This window comes from Penicillium oxalicum, chromosome IV (assembly GCF_001723175.1).
Source record: "Penicillium oxalicum strain HP7-1 chromosome IV, whole genome shotgun sequence".
NCBI lineage: Eukaryota > Fungi > Ascomycota > Eurotiomycetes > Eurotiales > Aspergillaceae > Penicillium > Penicillium oxalicum.
This window is the reverse complement of record NC_064653.1, coordinates 779,939-796,238: the sequence shown is the minus strand read 5'-3', so window position 1 is coordinate 796,238 and position 16,300 is coordinate 779,939. Positions and strand designations below refer to the sequence as shown.

The following is a 16,300-nucleotide window of genomic DNA, read 5'->3' as shown; positions in this document are numbered from 1 at the left end:
TTTTACTCAACCGTCACAGGCCTCTGCAGGATTGTGGGGCCACATCTTATCGGGGTGTCTAGACAACCTCGAGCTTCGCAATGGCAAACTCGGCTTTAGTCGATATCCCTACGGCGTGTTCTCGTCGCGGGTATCTGTCTACTCTTGGCGTTGTGGTAGATGTTTTGCCACCTTTGCAAACCAAGGGATCCTCAATCTGCGTCACTTTCACCTTGAAGGACTGTTTGTATGAAGAGCCCACATGGGCCGGAGGTTTGAAAATCAAGTACTTCAACGATCATCGCGACGCCCTGCCGAGCGTCCAGCTCGACGATGTTGTACTATTGAGGGATATTCGTGTTAGTGCTCTTCATGAGATCAGCCCTCATCACTTATGCGTGGCGGACGTGCTGACTCTAAGATTGAGATCACTGCATATAATGACAGGCCTACGGGAGTAGCTTCCCAGCATGACCATGTCCAGTGGGCAATATTTCGAACAGAGTCAGATCCCAATTCGATACCAACTATTCTCACAGGCCCTAGCCCTTTCTCGTTGAACGGAGCAGAGGAACGAATTGCCAGGAGATTGCTAGATAGCGCTCCGAAACATGCGTCAATTTCTCAGCGTACTGATGTGCGACGAGCACCTGTTTCCCAGGAACGCTCTCGGGCTGTCTCCGCCTCCGTGGCGCCGTCGCCCTTGAAAAACGGTCTACCGCTTCGGCTCATCCAGGACATTCAGCCGGGTCCTTTTGTCCAGATTCTGGGCCAGGTAGTGAGAATGAATACCTTCGACAGTGAGAAATGCATGATGCACCTCACGGACTATACCACAAACGAGTCTTTGGTCGAAATCGAAGAGGATGGTGATGAGAACGGGGGCGTTGAAGGTGACAACTTCGGGTATTTATCCAGGAAAAGGAAAAATTGGCCTGGTCCGTGGGGGAAGATGACCATTCAAGCTGTCCTGTGGGAGCCACATGCAACCTTCGCGCGATCTCACGTCAAGGAAGGTCAAATTGTGTTACTGACGTACACACGTATTAAGCCTGGCAATTATAGTGGCTTGGAGGCTGTAGTGCATCAGGACAAGCGATATCCTGACAAAATTCATATCAAGCTCATCTCAGACTCTGATGAGCTCGCACAAGAACTTCTGGCTCGTCGAAAAGCTTATTGGAAGATACATGGGAAGCCAAGCAACATCGCAGCCAGCTCTTCTAGCAAAAAGAAGAAGAAAACAAGTGCAAAGAAAGATCTGGACGAAAGGAAAGCCGAAGAGCAAAAACCACTCTCCCTGCCGGCGGCGCGGAAGGGAACGAATCCAAACAGTAAGATCAGACTCAATTTTCTTTTGTGCTCGTCGAACTAAGTTTTTCAACAGTCAAGACAAGAAGATACGATGTGCCTGTTCGCTCGATTGAGAGGATTCTCGCTGCTGAGACGCACCAGAACGAGATTCCTGGTGGTATTGTATACCAACTACCTTTCCAAAATGTTTACTATCAAGCTGAGGTTCGAGTGGTCGATTTCTTCCCTCCAAATTTGGAGGATTTTGCAGTGCAAGTGCCCTTGCAATCCATTATATCACCTGATGGGAACTCCGGAAGGGGTGAAAATCAGCGCATGATTTGGGACTGGCGATTCTGTCTCCTGGTTGAAGGGACCGAACCACTGGGCTCAAAAGACGAAGCGCGGTCTCAGATGAAGCTTTTCGTTTCAGGTGCAGAGGCCGATCATCTGCTGAGCCTTGATGCTACAGAGTAAGGCACAGCCCTTCCAAATCACCACCGAGGATATACTGACACATTAATTCACTCGCAGCCTTCGCCATAATCGCACGAGATTGAACGAGCTCAGAGAGAAATTGTTCTTACTGTGGGGCGACCTCGAGGAGCTCAAAGTGAGAAACAAAGCTACAATTCATCCCGGCGAAAATTGGACTCCGTCGAAGATCTCTTCGTTGCCCTTCAAATGCAGCATCAAAGAGTACGGTGTTCCATGCAGTCATCGATCGAGTCTGGAGAGTGAGACGCAGGGCCAACTTGATGAAGAATACTGTGGCGTGTCTGATTGCTTTGGCTGGGAAAGACGATTTGCTTTATTTGGAACAGCAATTCATACATAGATACTTGGCGGTTGCACCATCGTATCGGGCAGTGGGATGGCTGGCCGAGTTCACTCTTCAATATGCGTAATGAGAAGGTTTATCAAATACAACTGGACAGGCTACTTGTAGAAGAGAAAAACAAGAGCCATCTTCACCATGAAAATGACGGACTAAGAACATACAAAGTATGCATACTAGACAGAAGGTAACATTGTATCGACAAGATTTCATGGAGTGTAAACGCCTGCAAAGCCCATTCCCCCGTCCAAGATAACTGAAAAATCGAGAACTTTCACAGTGATATGATGCACCCCTCTCCCCCCCCCCCTGCCCCCTGAACGCCAAATGTACCGTCACAAGAATAAGGTGTTGTAAGAATCATCGCAGCAAGAAATACCGACCAGCGATCACTTGTTGATGGTCTCCAGACAAAAGATGGGAGAATAAATGAAAGAATTGACTCAAGACACCGAACACAATTCCTGAATGAATTGCACGATCATTTCAAATGGATAAAAGTTGATTGCATGGGTAGATTTCCCCAACGCAGGGCATGTGGGAAAGAAAGAGCAGGTGTTCATGGTCGTTGAGACGGCCGGACTTGATTGCCAGGACAGCCAAGCGACGCATACTCGAGATACCACAAGAGCATCGTCACCGGCTACAACTGCTTCGAGCCTTTTCTCTTGACCACCTATTGAGGCCACCAATTGCGACTAGTCGGCATTCAGATTTTTGTCACTTTGACAATATTGGTATCAATGCCGTGAGCTATTGGCTCGAACCGACAATTGTCCCCGCGGAAGCACGTCTTCTTTCCAGGCTCACTTTGAGGGCACCGATGGCCATAAATGCACTCTGGATCATCACACTCGAGTCCAAATCGGCACGGAGTCATCCGAGCAATGGCAGTGAGAATGTGCAGTTCCTGCTTTGTCAATTTGCGATCATGGTCGTGATAACAATAATCCTCGTTTGGGCATTCACCGAGCAGGAAATGATAATTGCACAGCTTGAGCTTCTTCAGCCGATTAAGATCCTCGCGAGGGATGCTCTTGAAGTCGAATCTATCCACACGCTGTCCGTATTTATTGCGCTCTACCGTCTTCGGTGGGATGGCCAAAGTACTTGGTTTCAGTCGCACCACCTTTTGAAAATCAGACGTACTGTCATGCTGGGTTGGAGTTGAGGCTGACAGTGCAACGCCTGACGTGCTGGTATTGGTAGACGTTCGGGAAAGAGTCGGGGGGTTGACCAAGTTCGAAAATTGTCGCGATGGCGACGGCGTAAGTACGGACCGAGCGGGCAAAGTGGTCTTCCAAGGAGTGGCAGCACTCGCGGGTGCCATCTTGGCAGATCGAAAAATAGTTGGGAATGTAGCGATTCGATACAGTCCTTTCACTTCTTCCAGCTCCTTTTCAAATGCGACGCCCTCCACGAGTGACACACGACCGGTGAGGTCATGGTCTCTTGAGACATCTTCGAAGAAGAGAGCATAGTTGGTATTTGAGGGACATCCGACGAAGATCTGATGGCAATGGCAGTTGTAGAGAAAGACCTGAAAAAGCTCTGCATGATCGAAGTCGTCGGAAAGTCAGCCAAGGTCCAAAACCAGACGTCAGTCTGAGCCATGTCACGCACCTTGAATCTTATTGTACGCACTATTCTTCCCAGACCCAACGTCAACAATCTCAGAGCATAACATGGTATCATTAAACCCCCGAATGAAGTCGTGAATGGCAGCAGGGTCTGAGAAGAGCCCATTGCGCGCACACTGCTCTCCAAAGCCTTTCGCGTTCAGGTAGACCTTCATCATTATCTTCGGTGTGTTGACGTTGGGAAGATTTGACTTGAGATATGTGTAAATTGCGCCATAGAGCTGATCTGCAGCATCGCGACCACCATTTTCACCGGCCTGCAGGAATTCATCCTTGAAAATCAAGCCCTCGCCGTCGAGCAGCACAACAACGAAAGGTTCACGGTCCTGAAAGGAGCCAGCCACATATCAGCGCACACTCCCGGGTGCCCTCCCACCATGCGCGCTCACCATAATAGTTTTGATCTGTGCTATCTGTTGCATCAACTCCATCTCATGGACCTGGATATCTCGGTTGAATCGTGTCTCGCGTTCATGATCGAGCTTCTCTTGCGCAAAAGAAGTTTCCAGTTCGTTCACTCTTTCCAAAAGATCCTGTAAAGAAGCGCCCCCGATTAGCTCATGTCAAATGATGGTCAGATCGAGCGAAACCGCCTACTTCAATCAGTTGGTTCTTTTGCTGATCTAGAGCGCTTAGTTGGCGATATCGCTCGAGATATGGTGATGGACTCATATTGAATGACGGTTGCCGGTGTAGGTGCCCAGCGGGTTGAGTGGTTTTGTGTGTTTTTTGAGAGGGAAGGGTTCAATAAACGACGTGAATCACACACAATGATTCGATTTCTCTAGAAGACGAGGCACGGCGTCCGAATAGGCAGGCGCTTGCGCGACACGAACGGCGGTTAGCCCGCTTTGAATAAAACCCGGTATGAAGCGTCCAACTGGAATCAAGCCGGAGAGGGGGCACCGTTTTTCGAAATGTGACTTATGGTATAATCGCCACGCCTCACCAATACGTCCTGGCTTGTTTCTTTTGTTTTTTATCTTCAAAGTCTAACAATCTTCACCAAGCGAAGCACGAGAGCCCGAAAACGCGCTGCTGAGTCAGCTTCCCCGGTACCGTCCACCGTGCCAACGTACTCCAGTGCCAAGTGGGCCTCGAGTACAGCAGCTAAATTGCAACGTGTGATCACCCTTCCCAAAGTACCTTTTCCCGTCTTGTTCCTCCTCCTCCACCTCTCGATTCCGCCACCTCTTTCCCTTCTGTCCACCCATTCTCCCTGGCTTCCACCATGACTCGCTTCGGGTTCCTCTCTCTGGCTCTGCTCTCCCTTCAGGCCTTTGTCGGCACCGGCTATGCAGCTGTAAGTTGCACTCCAATTGACTCATGAGATCAACCTGTGATTTGTCAGGGGACCTTCGAGTGGTGTTATCAATGGCTCATGTTGACATTGTTCTTTTTCTGGAATCAGGATACCGAGAAGGTTGCTGAGGCTGAGGCTCCTACTCTTGCTGTCTCAGCGGAAGCCTCTTTCCCTGCCTCTGAGATCTTTGGTGTGAAACTCGTCAATGGTCACCCAACCCAGGCGCTGATCGCTTTCACCAACGATGAGCCCAATCCCGTCACTGTCAACTTTGTTGGAGGCAGCCTGTGGAGTCTGGATGAACAAAGCAAGAATGTGCGCAATTTGACTGCCACTCGTTACGCGGTGGAGATCCCCGCAAAGTCCAAGGAGAGCCTAAGCTACAGTTTCGCAACGGAGATGCACCCGGTGGATCTCCGCCTCAACATCGCGGCCATCATGTCCGATAGTGAGGGCCACTTCTTCACTCTCCAGGCCTTCAATGGCACTGTGAGTGTGGTGGAGCCCGAAACCAGCATCTTTGATCCCCAAATGTAAGCACTACTGCAGCCTTTTCCCTCGCCCGCCGCTCCCGTTTCGTTTGTGAGCGTCTCATGGCGAGCTTTACTGACGATCAATGCAGCATCTTCCTTTACTTCTTCCTCTTGGCCTGCTTCGTTGGCGTTGTCTACTTCTTCTATACCGTTTGGGTTGCGCCTTACTTCCCCCAGAAGCGCAAGGCAGGCAAGTCCAGCGAGAAGAAGGTCTCTGCTAAGCGCGAAATCGTGGAGGAGACCCCCAGCCCTGCCGTTGCCTCGGCCACCACATATAACGCCGACTGGATTCCCGCTCACCACATCAACCGTCCCGAAGCCAGGAAGGTGAAGGGTGGCAAGTCTAAGGCTCGCGCCTAAACTGTCTCGCGATCGGACGGACTTGCAACCCGACTGCCACTGGTGGGGTGGGAGAACGAGGTCAGCCATCGACCGGGGATGAGACTCGACGTCGGACCCTACCCGCGGCATCAGAAGCGATGCGCGCATTGGGACATACACAGGACTCTCACTCCCCGTTCGCGTGACTGCGCATGTTTATTCAAGCATGTATATTTACGATCTGTGGAAAGCCGTCTGAAACAGCCATGAGCCAGATTTTGTATACTTGAAGGCTACCGAGAATTGACTAAAGAAAAAAATATTAATGAACTCTTGACCGGCTGCGTGGAGCGGATATCGTCTTCCGCGGGCGGTGGCTTGATCTTCATAGCTTTTTCCATTCCTTGAATTCTTCGTCGAGATGTAGCTTCAATTCAGCGAAACGGTTACCAAAATTGCGCCCACAGCGCCAACAAACCAAATCCCATTTCAGGTAGCCTTCTTGTGTTGGCTGCCGACGTGGGTCTCCCGGTGCCAGCGGAAAGTCATCGATGGGCACAAAAAAGGGGGTCGAGAAGCTGTTGTAGTGCTTGCGGTGTTTCAACCGCTCGCTGTATCTATCCACCGCAATCACATGCACATGTAGATGGTTCATCGATGGGACGGCGTGCACTCCGCATCTAATCTCTTGCTCCCAATCTCGACCCAGTGGTAGTTCGTCCGGCGGCGAATCCGCAGTCAGAGCTGCGAGTCTGGCCTGCTCTTGTGCGGAACCCTTGGCGTATTTTCGTCGCAGCTCGGTCGCGGCTAGTTTTCGCAGCTTCTGAGCCTCAGTTTTCACCTTTGCAAGAAACTCGACATCTTCGAACGCCTCAAATGGGTGAAGACGGGTCTTCGTGGGATCGCGCGGGAGGAGGAGGAGATGGAGCGAAGACTTGGGGAACATGTCGTGAATCGCCACGAAATCCTCATTGTAGTAAATGACGACACTGGATGGATATGTCTCTGGCTTGGAAATGTATGCGCCTAGGCCGTCGCGACCTCCAGAAAACGCTTGTCGGTCCAGAGGGACGTTTCCAGGTGACGAATGACCCACGGCCTGTTTTGACTGCTTGTGACGGGACGAGAGTAGCTCCGTGACTAGAATCGCGCAGCTCAGTACTGATCAGACTGCTTGAGTGTCAAGTTGACTTGGGCTGAGGCTCACAGGCATTCCGTTTGGCCGGGATCTGCAGCTCACGCGAGGAGGATGGGGTAGGGTCTTGATTGTTTCTGTCTTGCTTCATCTCAGACATGATGGACAGGCAGCCCAGATTATCGCTTCCGACATGAGAAGAGATGAGCGCGCAGGAGAGACTGGAGGAGATTGACAGTTCGATTGACTCTCTGAGCTTGTCACAGTCATTTCCGAGTTGGGCCAGGCCTGGACTTTTTTTATTTTGCCAATCCAAAAGGTCTCCCCGCAATCCGCTCGCCCAAAGGGGGTTAGTGCGGGACATTGGAGGGTGATCGGACAGGCCCCGAGAGAAAAAAATAAAAAACAGTTCATTATAACTTCACGTTTTGAGCGACCGCGACGATGGGCCCAAAGAAAAAGACGGCCGGCCCTGGCGGCCCCAAGCCCGGTACGAAGCAGGCGAAAGCCGCCGCGGAGAAATTGACAGAGAAGAAGCCCGTCGCAGAGGAGCCCAAGAAGCCGTCGGTGAAAGAGGTCATTGGGGGCGCGTCATGGACGGGCAAGCTCCCGGTCAATATGCTATCGGAGCATTGTCAGAAGCAGAAATGGGAGAAACCAGAATACAGCATGGTAATTGAACCGAGCGCATTGGACTTTGGCCTAGTCGAGGACTAAATCGTGGGAAGAGGCGCTGATAGCTTGAGAAATGACATGCACAGATTCAAACCCGTGATGGTTACGTCTCGACAGTAACGCTGAAAAAAATAGATCCTAAGACTAAGGAATTAATCGTGCTCCCTCCTATGAAATTGCCTCCACCATATAAAGAGCTCGCGGGGCAACCGTCGGCTCTGGAAGCCCGTCATTTCGCCGCGGCCTTTGGACTCTACCGAGTGTGCAATATGCGCAACCTACACATGATGATGCCCCCCAAGTACAAGGATCTTTGGCGGGGGGAATTTGCAGAAATCAAGGCTTTGGAGGTCAAGGATGGAAAAGGTTGGATGTACGAGGCAGATCCGTTCCTCGCAAAACAGGAGCGCGATAGTGCTGCAGCCGACTTGGAAAAGAAGAAAGCAGAGCGCGCAAAGATGCAATCCAAGGAAAAGGCTGCCGCGCAGGAAATTGGCCTCGGGGGTGCTGATGCGAAAAGCAAGCGGATCTGGTCAAATGCCCCAAAGGTCGATATGGGCGCTCGTATTCGGCGCGAGATCGAGAGTCTCTTGCGCCAGCATACAGTGTGGAATCCGCATGGCTTTCAGATACCCGGTCAAGAGAAGAAGCGTATCGTTGAGGAATTTTCGCAGCTCGGGTTCCGGCGAAGCCATGTTGAAGAAGCCGTGCTCGAATGCAAAGATCGTGAGGAGGTTTTAGAGTGGCTGTTGGTCTATGTGCCCGAGGATGACCTTCCTCAATGGAGCTTACCGGAGGGATACTCGGCAGGCGTGAGCCTGGCCGCTGGAGATCTCGCACGAGAGGCGAAGATCAAGCGCCTCGTCTCCGTTGGATATCCGGCAGATCTTTGCTCGCAGGTGCTGGATAGCAAGGGAGGCGACGAATACGCCGCGGCAGAATCCCTTCAGGGTACCCTCGCGCATGGGTCCTCCTTCGGCGCAAACACTTCTCAAGAAGCGGATGTTGGCGCATGGTCAGAGGAACAAGATACACTTGAAGCCATTTTCGGCGAACGCTTCACCCGCGTGTCGCTTCGAGTCTGCGAGATCAAGAGCGAGGCGCCCGAGATTCCCGAGAACACTGTCTTTCGCTTCCAGGAGCCTTCTGCTGGCTATCCTTCTCACCCTCCCGTGATTGCGATCCAAGCCAAGGGCATTCCGGCCTACATCAGACTGAGCGCCATTCGACAGGCAGTGCAGTATGCCGAAGAAAACTTCACCGGCGAGTCCATGGTGTTTAACATCATGGACTGGCTAGAGGTCAATCTGCCCAGAATCATGACCAATCCTGGCAAACTGCGTGATATCTCTTCCGTCACTTCATCTGCCGCTGCGGAGATCAGGCAAATCCCGGTCCGCACGTCCCGCAAACAGCGCAAGGGGATTGACTGGGAATCCAACTCTGCGCGGAGCCGGTCAATTCGTGAAGCGTGGGAAGCAAAGCAGAATACGGCCTCGCAAATCCAAATGTGTCAAAAGAGAAAGGCTTTGCCTGCGTGGAACACACAAGAGGAAATCATCTATGCTGTGGATAACTACCAGGTGACGATCATTTCCGGAGAGACTGGTAGTGGTAAAAGTACCCAGTCCGTTCAGTTCGTTCTAGATGAGATGATCCGACGCGGTCTTGGAGGCGCTGCGAATATTGTCTGCACCCAGCCTCGTAGGATTTCGGCTCTTGGACTGGCAGATCGAGTCAGCGATGAGCGCTGCTCGACGGTCGGTGATGAGGTTGGCTATATCATCCGCGGCGAGTCAAAAGTCAAACAGGGGGTTACCAAGATCACTTTTGTCACAACCGGTGTGTTATTACGTCGCATCCAGTCTGGTGGCGATGCGGACGGCAACATTGCCAGCTCTCTAGCCGATGTTTCGCACGTGGTGGTAGACGAAGTCCACGAACGGAGCCTGGACACTGACTTCCTTCTTGCCTTACTTCGTGACGTGCTGCGACACCGCAAGGACCTGAAGGTTATCTTGATGTCAGCCACTCTTGATGCAAATATCTTCATGGAGTACTTTGGCGGCCCCAAATGCGTTGGGCTAGTCAATATTCCAGGACGAACATTCCCCGTTGAGGATTTCTATTTGGATGATGTGATCAGGGACACCGGATTTGCTCCCGAATTGGCTGAGAACTTTGATGAAGAAGCGGACGAGTCGCAGGGAGAGGTCTCTTTGGGAAAGGCACTTCGAAGCGTCGGCATGGGTATCAACTACGAACTCATCGCGTCTACCGTCGAATATATTGACCATCAATTGGGTGATAATCCTGGAGGCATTCTCATCTTCCTACCCGGTACTTTGGAAATTGACAGGTGCTTGAATGTAGTGAAGAGAATTCCAAGCGCTCACCCTCTTCCTCTTCACGCTTCTCTCTTGCCGGCAGAGCAGCGACGAGTCTTCCAAAGCCCGCCGAGGGGAAAACGAAAAGTGATTGCCGCAACCAACGTCGCAGAAACTTCCATTACCATTGAGGATGTTGTTGCTGTCATCGATACTGGCCGCGTCAAGGAGACCAGCTATGACCCCAGGGATAACATGGTTCGACTACAAGAAGTCTGGGCTTCTCAAGCAGCGTGTAAACAGCGCCGTGGTCGTGCAGGTCGTGTGCGTGCTGGCATCTGCTACAAGCTTTACACACGCAAAGCAGAGTCCAACATGGCCCAACGACCAGACCCCGAGATCCGCCGCGTACCATTAGAGCAACTTTGTCTGTCTGTCAAGTCCATGAAGGGTATTGACGATGTAGCTCAGTTCCTTGCAAACACTATCACTCCACCAGAGAGCATTGCCGTTGAAGGGGCGCTACAGTTCTTACATCGAGTCGGTGCTCTGGACCACGACCGTCTAACTGCTCTGGGTCGCTACTTGGCCATGATCCCTGCTGACCTGCGCTGTGCCAAGCTCATGATCTACGGATCCATCTTTGGATGCATGGAGTCCTGCTTGACCCTCGCCGCGATTCTTACCGTGAAAAGCCCATTCGTGTCTCCCCGCGAAAAGCGGGAAGAAGCCGACGCTGCCAAGGCTTCATTCTCCAGTCCTGGAGACGGCGACTTACTGACGGATCTTGCAGCCTATCAAGCTTGGTCCGAAAGGGCCAAGAGTCAAGGCCATTGGCAGTCACAATCCTGGTGTGGTTCCAACTTTTTGTCCCACCAAACCTTGCGTGACATCTCTTCCAACCGAGCCCAATTCGTCACCTCGCTAAAGGACGCAGGCATTCTACCCGTGGACTACAGCGAGACTGCACCAGCGCTGAATCGAAACGGTGCCAACAAGAACCTTCTCCGCGCATTGATTGCAGGCGCCTTCCAACCACAGATTGCGCAGATCTCGTTCCCTGACAAAAAGTTCGCCAGCTCGGTGACAGGAACCGTTGAAGTTGACCCCGATGCGCGTACCATCAAATACTTTAACCAAGAGAACGGACGAGTATTCATTCACCCCAGCTCTATCCTATTCTCGGCGCAAGGCTACCCGACAGGAACAGCCTATCTTGCCTACTTCACCAAGATGGCGACAAGCAAGGTCTTTGTTCGCGATCTCACTCGTAAGTTCCCCCATGCTTCCCCCGCCAGTCCAACCATCGTCATTTCTGACCATTTTTAAACAAGCTTTCAATGCCTACTCTCTCCTTCTGTTCTGCGGCTCCATCACTCTCGATACAGTGGGTCGCGGCCTAGTCGTAGACGGCTGGCTCCGTCTACGTGGCTGGGCCCGTATCGGTGTGTTAGTGTCTCGGTTACGAACAATGCTGGACGAGGCACTTCAGGCACGTATTGATTATCCCGCGTCCGGCGCATCAAACGTGGCCGGGGACCGGGTCATCGAGGCCGTGAGGAGGCTGATCGAGCTCAATGGACTCGACCAGTAGGTAACCGGTAAATACATACCTGGTCTTCGGCAAAATTGTTCATACATGGCTATGTACTACGGACTGCATACTATGGAGTGCATAGTATGGAGTCCACTTGACGCACAATCTTAGCTCTAAGCACAAGACTCCGCGGGGACTTAATCCACCCCGTTTTAAATAGAATACATGATCATTGGACCAATGACGAAAGTATAAAAGTGTCATTGTGGATAGCTGAACCATGCTGCAGCTGCCTGCGGCTAGTCATAGAGCTTTAGTGTATAGAGTCAAACGCATAGCGTAGTAAGACGCACGGCTTCAGATGATGCCGAGTCCAGTGTAGACGAGACAATGCCTTGTGTCTCAGAGGAATCGTACCACAGAAAGCACGACGATTGTGAACTAGGAGCTCATCAAGCACACAGCCGAGATGGAACCACAAAAAATCACCGCTCAAGCCCGACTGTCCAGAATTAGGGCACTTGGCCCGCGAGAGTAACCGCAAAACAGGGTAAGCATGGGATGAGAGGAAAAAAATAACAGCTTCGCACCAAAAATCGGGCAAGAGGGATCAAGTCATGGCCGCACTCGCGACAGAAAGAACGCTGTCATTATAAGGCAAAGAAAAGCAGCAAGAGAGTGAGGATATCAAACGCAGGTCAGGAGGGGGAAACAGATATAAAAAGGAAAGCAAATGAGAAAATCATGCCAGTAACGCCGCCTGTCCGCCCCTCGAGTAAAATAAACCCCCGTACCCAGTGCCCGATGCATAATCATAAATTGGAATTCATCAGACTGATCGGCTCTCAAAGTGTTCACCAAGTGACAAAAGGTTGGAGATTGGTAACCACTTGAGAGCAAACAAAAAGCTCGATGAAAAAGCCCACGACTCAACATGAGAATCGCGGGCAGGAGGAGTGGCCAGTCTGAGGCAATGCTAGCCCCATATTCTTTTGGCAGCAACCGCATGGACTTCTGTGAGATGGCCTCAGTAATTGGCCACCCCATCCAGACGCTTGGGGTCATTGAAAGGCGTAGGACGGGGCAACTGGAATCCGCTTCTGATCTCACTCTCCACGAATGTGGAAGCGCGCTTGAAACGGCGATCGGAATACTTCTCGTAGATTGCTTGATGATGGCGTTGTGGATCCTCGCAACATTCGAGCATGGTCAGCATGACAGGAACGAGCTGAGTGTAGAGGTAGCCACTGTAGTGGGCGTGCGCCATTGTCTGGAAACAGGATGCGTCAGCAATCGGTCGGAAGACAAAGTTCTGGCTGGTGTAATCAAGAACTTACCCAACATCCCTTACGAAGCATCAGACGGGAGAGACAGTGGGCCCCCGCACTGAGGAAGCTAGGAGGCGTGGCCACAAAGCGCTCATCCATGATAGTCAATTCCAGGAAGTACTTTGCAACTGTTCTGGTCTCGAGATCATAATCATCAGCCTTGCTGATGCGCCGCAGGAAGCTCATAGGACCTGGCCAGCCAAGATCGTAGTTGAGAATGTTCAGCATGAACCGCTCGGCCTTGAGAATTTCGTCCACAGTATAACCACCGTCGACCATGAACTTGATCTCCGAGACCGTCGGGGCGGTGATTTCCTCATACTTGGCGGCAATGAAGATAGCTGTAGCGCCAGCCAGTTGGAGTTTGCCCACAGAAACAACCTTCTTGGAAAGGAACCGGTCCACAAGATTGACACACAGGAACAAGGTCTCGGGGAGCAAGGCAAAGCGGAAGTGGACTTGGACGAGCCAATCCATAAGGATCGCTCGCATCGACCACTGAATTTCTCCCTGGTTTGCCATGTAGTCTGGGGCAGGCAACATTTCAATCTGCAATGTTGATGTGCGTGTTAGCCCACGTCCTTGGAGTTTAATCAAAAAGTAAAGAGTCGCCCTGAGAGACCTACCTCCTTGACCCGGAGATACTCAAAGATCTCGGTGCTATACTCGGCGACCATGCTGCCGTCGTAGAAATCCTCCTCGAGTTCCTCGTCGGTTATGCTCGCTTCCACAATCGATTGCGCGCGCAGGATCTCCCGCTCGATTGCGGCAGTCGGATGAGGATAAATGACGGTTGTGATCCCGCCGGTGGTATTCTCGCTGCGGTAATGGTATCCATGAGTCTCATCATCCTCTGAATAATCGGGGTCTGAGAGGGTTGGACCAGTCATATCGGGGCCTTGACGGTAGATGACATCCTCGTAGGCAGTGTAGGCCGCGACACTTGCAACTTCTGTGGCAACCGGCACGTCGTGGGCAGCAAATCCAGGCTTGGAGTCGTCTATAGCAACCGCAGGGCCATCCCCCTTCTCTCCAATCCTCTGGCTGTGTTGCGCCTCAATTAACTGCCTTGGCTGAGCTGCAATCGGCTCCAGAGAATCTAAGTTGGCCTCCCCTGCTTCAAAGGCAACTTTGGAGGTCTTCTTATCGGTATTGATTTCGTCGCGATGGTGGGTCTGAGCATTGATGTGTCCTTCCTTGGATGCTTCAGTTTCAACAACGGGCTCCAGCTGGTCATGGAACACCACGTTGGTGCGCTTTGCGTCGTTTTTCGAGCCTTGAGTGGTGGCTTTCTTCGCAGTGTTGATTGGCTTCGATCCGACATTTTGTAAAAGGCCCTTGGCACCCGACACAGAAAGGGGACGCTGAGCTGGCTGTGAAAGGGCACGTTTGTCGTCGCTTGCCCGGACGCCAGGCTTGGTAACCAACGTCATATCATCGGAAGTCTTCTTAAAGTTACTCACGTCCCCAAACGCCTGGCGGGGAGGTCCATTGTGAGGTTTGGTCTTTTGGGCCATAAGGCCCAAGGCTGGGGTGGATTTATTGCGACTATGGATGGTCTTATTGGCGACAAATGTAGGCGGAACATTCTCATCCCCGCGAACGCGGATACGCTGTGGCTAGAAAATTCGATCAGTCATTGGGAATTATAGCGCGGTATGCAGTCTGGTTGTGTGGAGGGCTCTGTAAAGTGATAACTTGGGAGTGATGCGACGCCATGCATGCGGCCACGCCTCTATACTCGGGCTCTGGAATTTTCACCACCAGAAGTAGTGGAAGACAAGGTAAAAGATAGAGAGTGTGTATCAATATGCCATACCTTCGCATCCATGTCGACCGTGTTTTGTGGAAATGATGGAAACCACGCTGGTTGAGGTTGTTCACAAGGGATTGTTTATGTTTTGCTGAGTTGAGACGGAAGTCGACAGGGCGACCCGTGCTGCTTGATTGGCTGCGTCAAGCAAAACAAAACACCCGCGACCCGCCCTGGCCGCTCCGAGAGCCAGTGAGAGGGCACCTCCGAACCAGCCTTTGATGTACGGGACGATTACGCGGATCAAAAGCGCATCCGTGTCAACCTAGTACCTGATTTCTTGATCGAAAACACCATTCAAGGTTGAAGTCAGATCTTGGAACAATCTCAGGCACAATTATGGGAGAGTTGAAGAAAGATGGGATGAAAGGGCTCCTTTCTAGCACCCATATTGATCAGAAATGAAGGGATGCCATAACATCACGTGGGCGGCGCTACGAGGCAGAAATATGCCAATCTGACCGCCTGCCTGATTGACTCCACAGGTGATGCTCTCTTCCCTCTCTGGTTCTGCGGTTCTCTGGATCGGCCTGATCCGGTCCCGCGATCGTTCCCACGTATTTGGCGCCAAGTATAGTCTTATCGGCCTTATCTATGACGTTGGCACTTTTCCGTCACGTCTCCCATCAAAACAGTGCATTTCAATTTTTTGCTTTTCAGGACCACAAATAATATTGAGATTTAGCTAGAAATAGTCAGGGTAATTTTAGGTATCATTTAAACTAAACTCAATCATTTTGGACACCACCTCTCCTCGGTGGGAGCTTGCAATGGCTCAAGTGCAACTGACAAATCCCCAAACGCGCTAGCACGCGAGCTCACGTGATTACAGACCGCTCACGGGGGCTAAGCGGTAAACGATTCCCACCGCAAATTGAGTCTGCCGATGCCGATGGCGATGGCGATCACGCCTGGCCATATTATCGTGCGCCCTTTCTTACCCGTTGCAGGAGCGGTCAAGAGACCAAGCATGCTTGCATCAGATGGCAAAATATGTGGTCTGTTGAATCACTTTGGCTTCAGTGGGCATGAAACTGCGTGCGTGCTGGATGGTCAGAGGCTCCCATCCAGGTTGTCTAGACGTTCTCAAAAATAGAGAATGGATAGATGTCTAGTGTCAATGGTGGAAAAGCCATGGCCACTAGCGCACGTTCCGCTCTCCGGCAATTCTAAGCCAGTCATTGAAAGAATCTGAGCGTTGGCCGTGGAGTCTTTGAGAGCAATGTGCATTTTGCACCTCCTGCAGCACCACCACACTCCTCACCAAAGGTGTTGAACGAGAGCCACCCAATCCGCTCGACTATCGATCGGCGTGGGGCGCTATCCAGGTGGACAGCGGCCACTCCATTTTCGGCCGACTCTTTTTCTTTCGCGAGGACCATGCAAGGGTACGCACGCTTTGAAGTATGAAGCAGAGACTGACTTTTCCCAGTCATGTCTTCCTCCTTCAACTTTCATGCTGGGCCTTGGAATGAGCTCCTGCCTATGCCTCTTCCCTCAATTGTCTATGCAGCTGGGTGCAAGTCAGATTCACATAAGAATCAGAACTCGACATGCTGGAGCACTCGGAAGAAGGGA

General features: G+C 51.6%; 6 protein-coding genes across 6 annotated transcripts; 3 read left to right on the top strand and 3 right to left on the bottom strand.

Annotated features, from left to right (window-relative positions):
• Nucleotides 1–80: 80 nt before the first annotated feature.
• On the top strand, nucleotides 81–2,110 carry POX_d05063 (uncharacterized protein; the record flags this gene model as incomplete). The annotated part of the gene is made up of 4 exons (XM_050113915.1): nucleotides 81–338; nucleotides 401–1,313; nucleotides 1,367–1,745; nucleotides 1,807–2,110. The coding sequence occupies 4 exons, from the start codon at nucleotides 81–83 to the stop codon at nucleotides 2,108–2,110; spliced, it is 1,854 nt and encodes a 617-aa protein (XP_049968866.1).
• Nucleotides 2,111–2,819: 709 nt separating this feature from the next.
• On the bottom strand, nucleotides 2,820–4,422 carry POX_d05062 (uncharacterized protein; the record flags this gene model as incomplete). Its single annotated transcript, XM_050113914.1, has 4 exons — nucleotides 2,820–3,661; nucleotides 3,734–4,076; nucleotides 4,140–4,283; nucleotides 4,348–4,422. The coding sequence occupies 4 exons, from the start codon at nucleotides 4,420–4,422 to the stop codon at nucleotides 2,820–2,822; spliced, it is 1,404 nt and encodes a 467-aa protein (XP_049968865.1).
• Nucleotides 4,423–4,981: 559 nt separating this feature from the next.
• On the top strand, nucleotides 4,982–5,946 carry POX_d05061 (uncharacterized protein; the record flags this gene model as incomplete). Its single annotated transcript, XM_050113913.1, has 3 exons — nucleotides 4,982–5,053; nucleotides 5,162–5,586; nucleotides 5,676–5,946. 3 exons carry the CDS (start codon nucleotides 4,982–4,984, stop codon nucleotides 5,944–5,946), a joined length of 768 nt encoding a protein of 255 aa, XP_049968864.1.
• A 346-nt stretch (nucleotides 5,947–6,292) lies between these two features.
• POX_d05060 (uncharacterized protein) lies at nucleotides 6,293–7,202 on the bottom strand (the record flags this gene model as incomplete). Its single annotated transcript, XM_050113912.1, has 2 exons — nucleotides 6,293–7,047; nucleotides 7,115–7,202. The coding sequence occupies 2 exons, from the start codon at nucleotides 7,200–7,202 to the stop codon at nucleotides 6,293–6,295; spliced, it is 843 nt and encodes a 280-aa protein (XP_049968863.1).
• A 284-nt stretch (nucleotides 7,203–7,486) lies between these two features.
• Nucleotides 7,487–11,638, top strand: POX_d05059 (uncharacterized protein; the record flags this gene model as incomplete). Its single annotated transcript, XM_050113911.1, has 3 exons — nucleotides 7,487–7,714; nucleotides 7,804–11,314; nucleotides 11,379–11,638. The coding sequence occupies 3 exons, from the start codon at nucleotides 7,487–7,489 to the stop codon at nucleotides 11,636–11,638; spliced, it is 3,999 nt and encodes a 1,332-aa protein (XP_049968862.1).
• Nucleotides 11,639–12,608: 970 nt separating this feature from the next.
• On the bottom strand, nucleotides 12,609–14,740 carry POX_d05058 (G2/mitotic-specific cyclin-4; the record flags this gene model as incomplete). The annotated part of the gene is made up of 4 exons (XM_050113910.1): nucleotides 12,609–12,851; nucleotides 12,919–13,458; nucleotides 13,536–14,528; nucleotides 14,729–14,740. 4 exons carry the CDS (start codon nucleotides 14,738–14,740, stop codon nucleotides 12,609–12,611), a joined length of 1,788 nt encoding a protein of 595 aa, XP_049968861.1.
• Nucleotides 14,741–16,300: the final 1,560 nt, after the last annotated feature.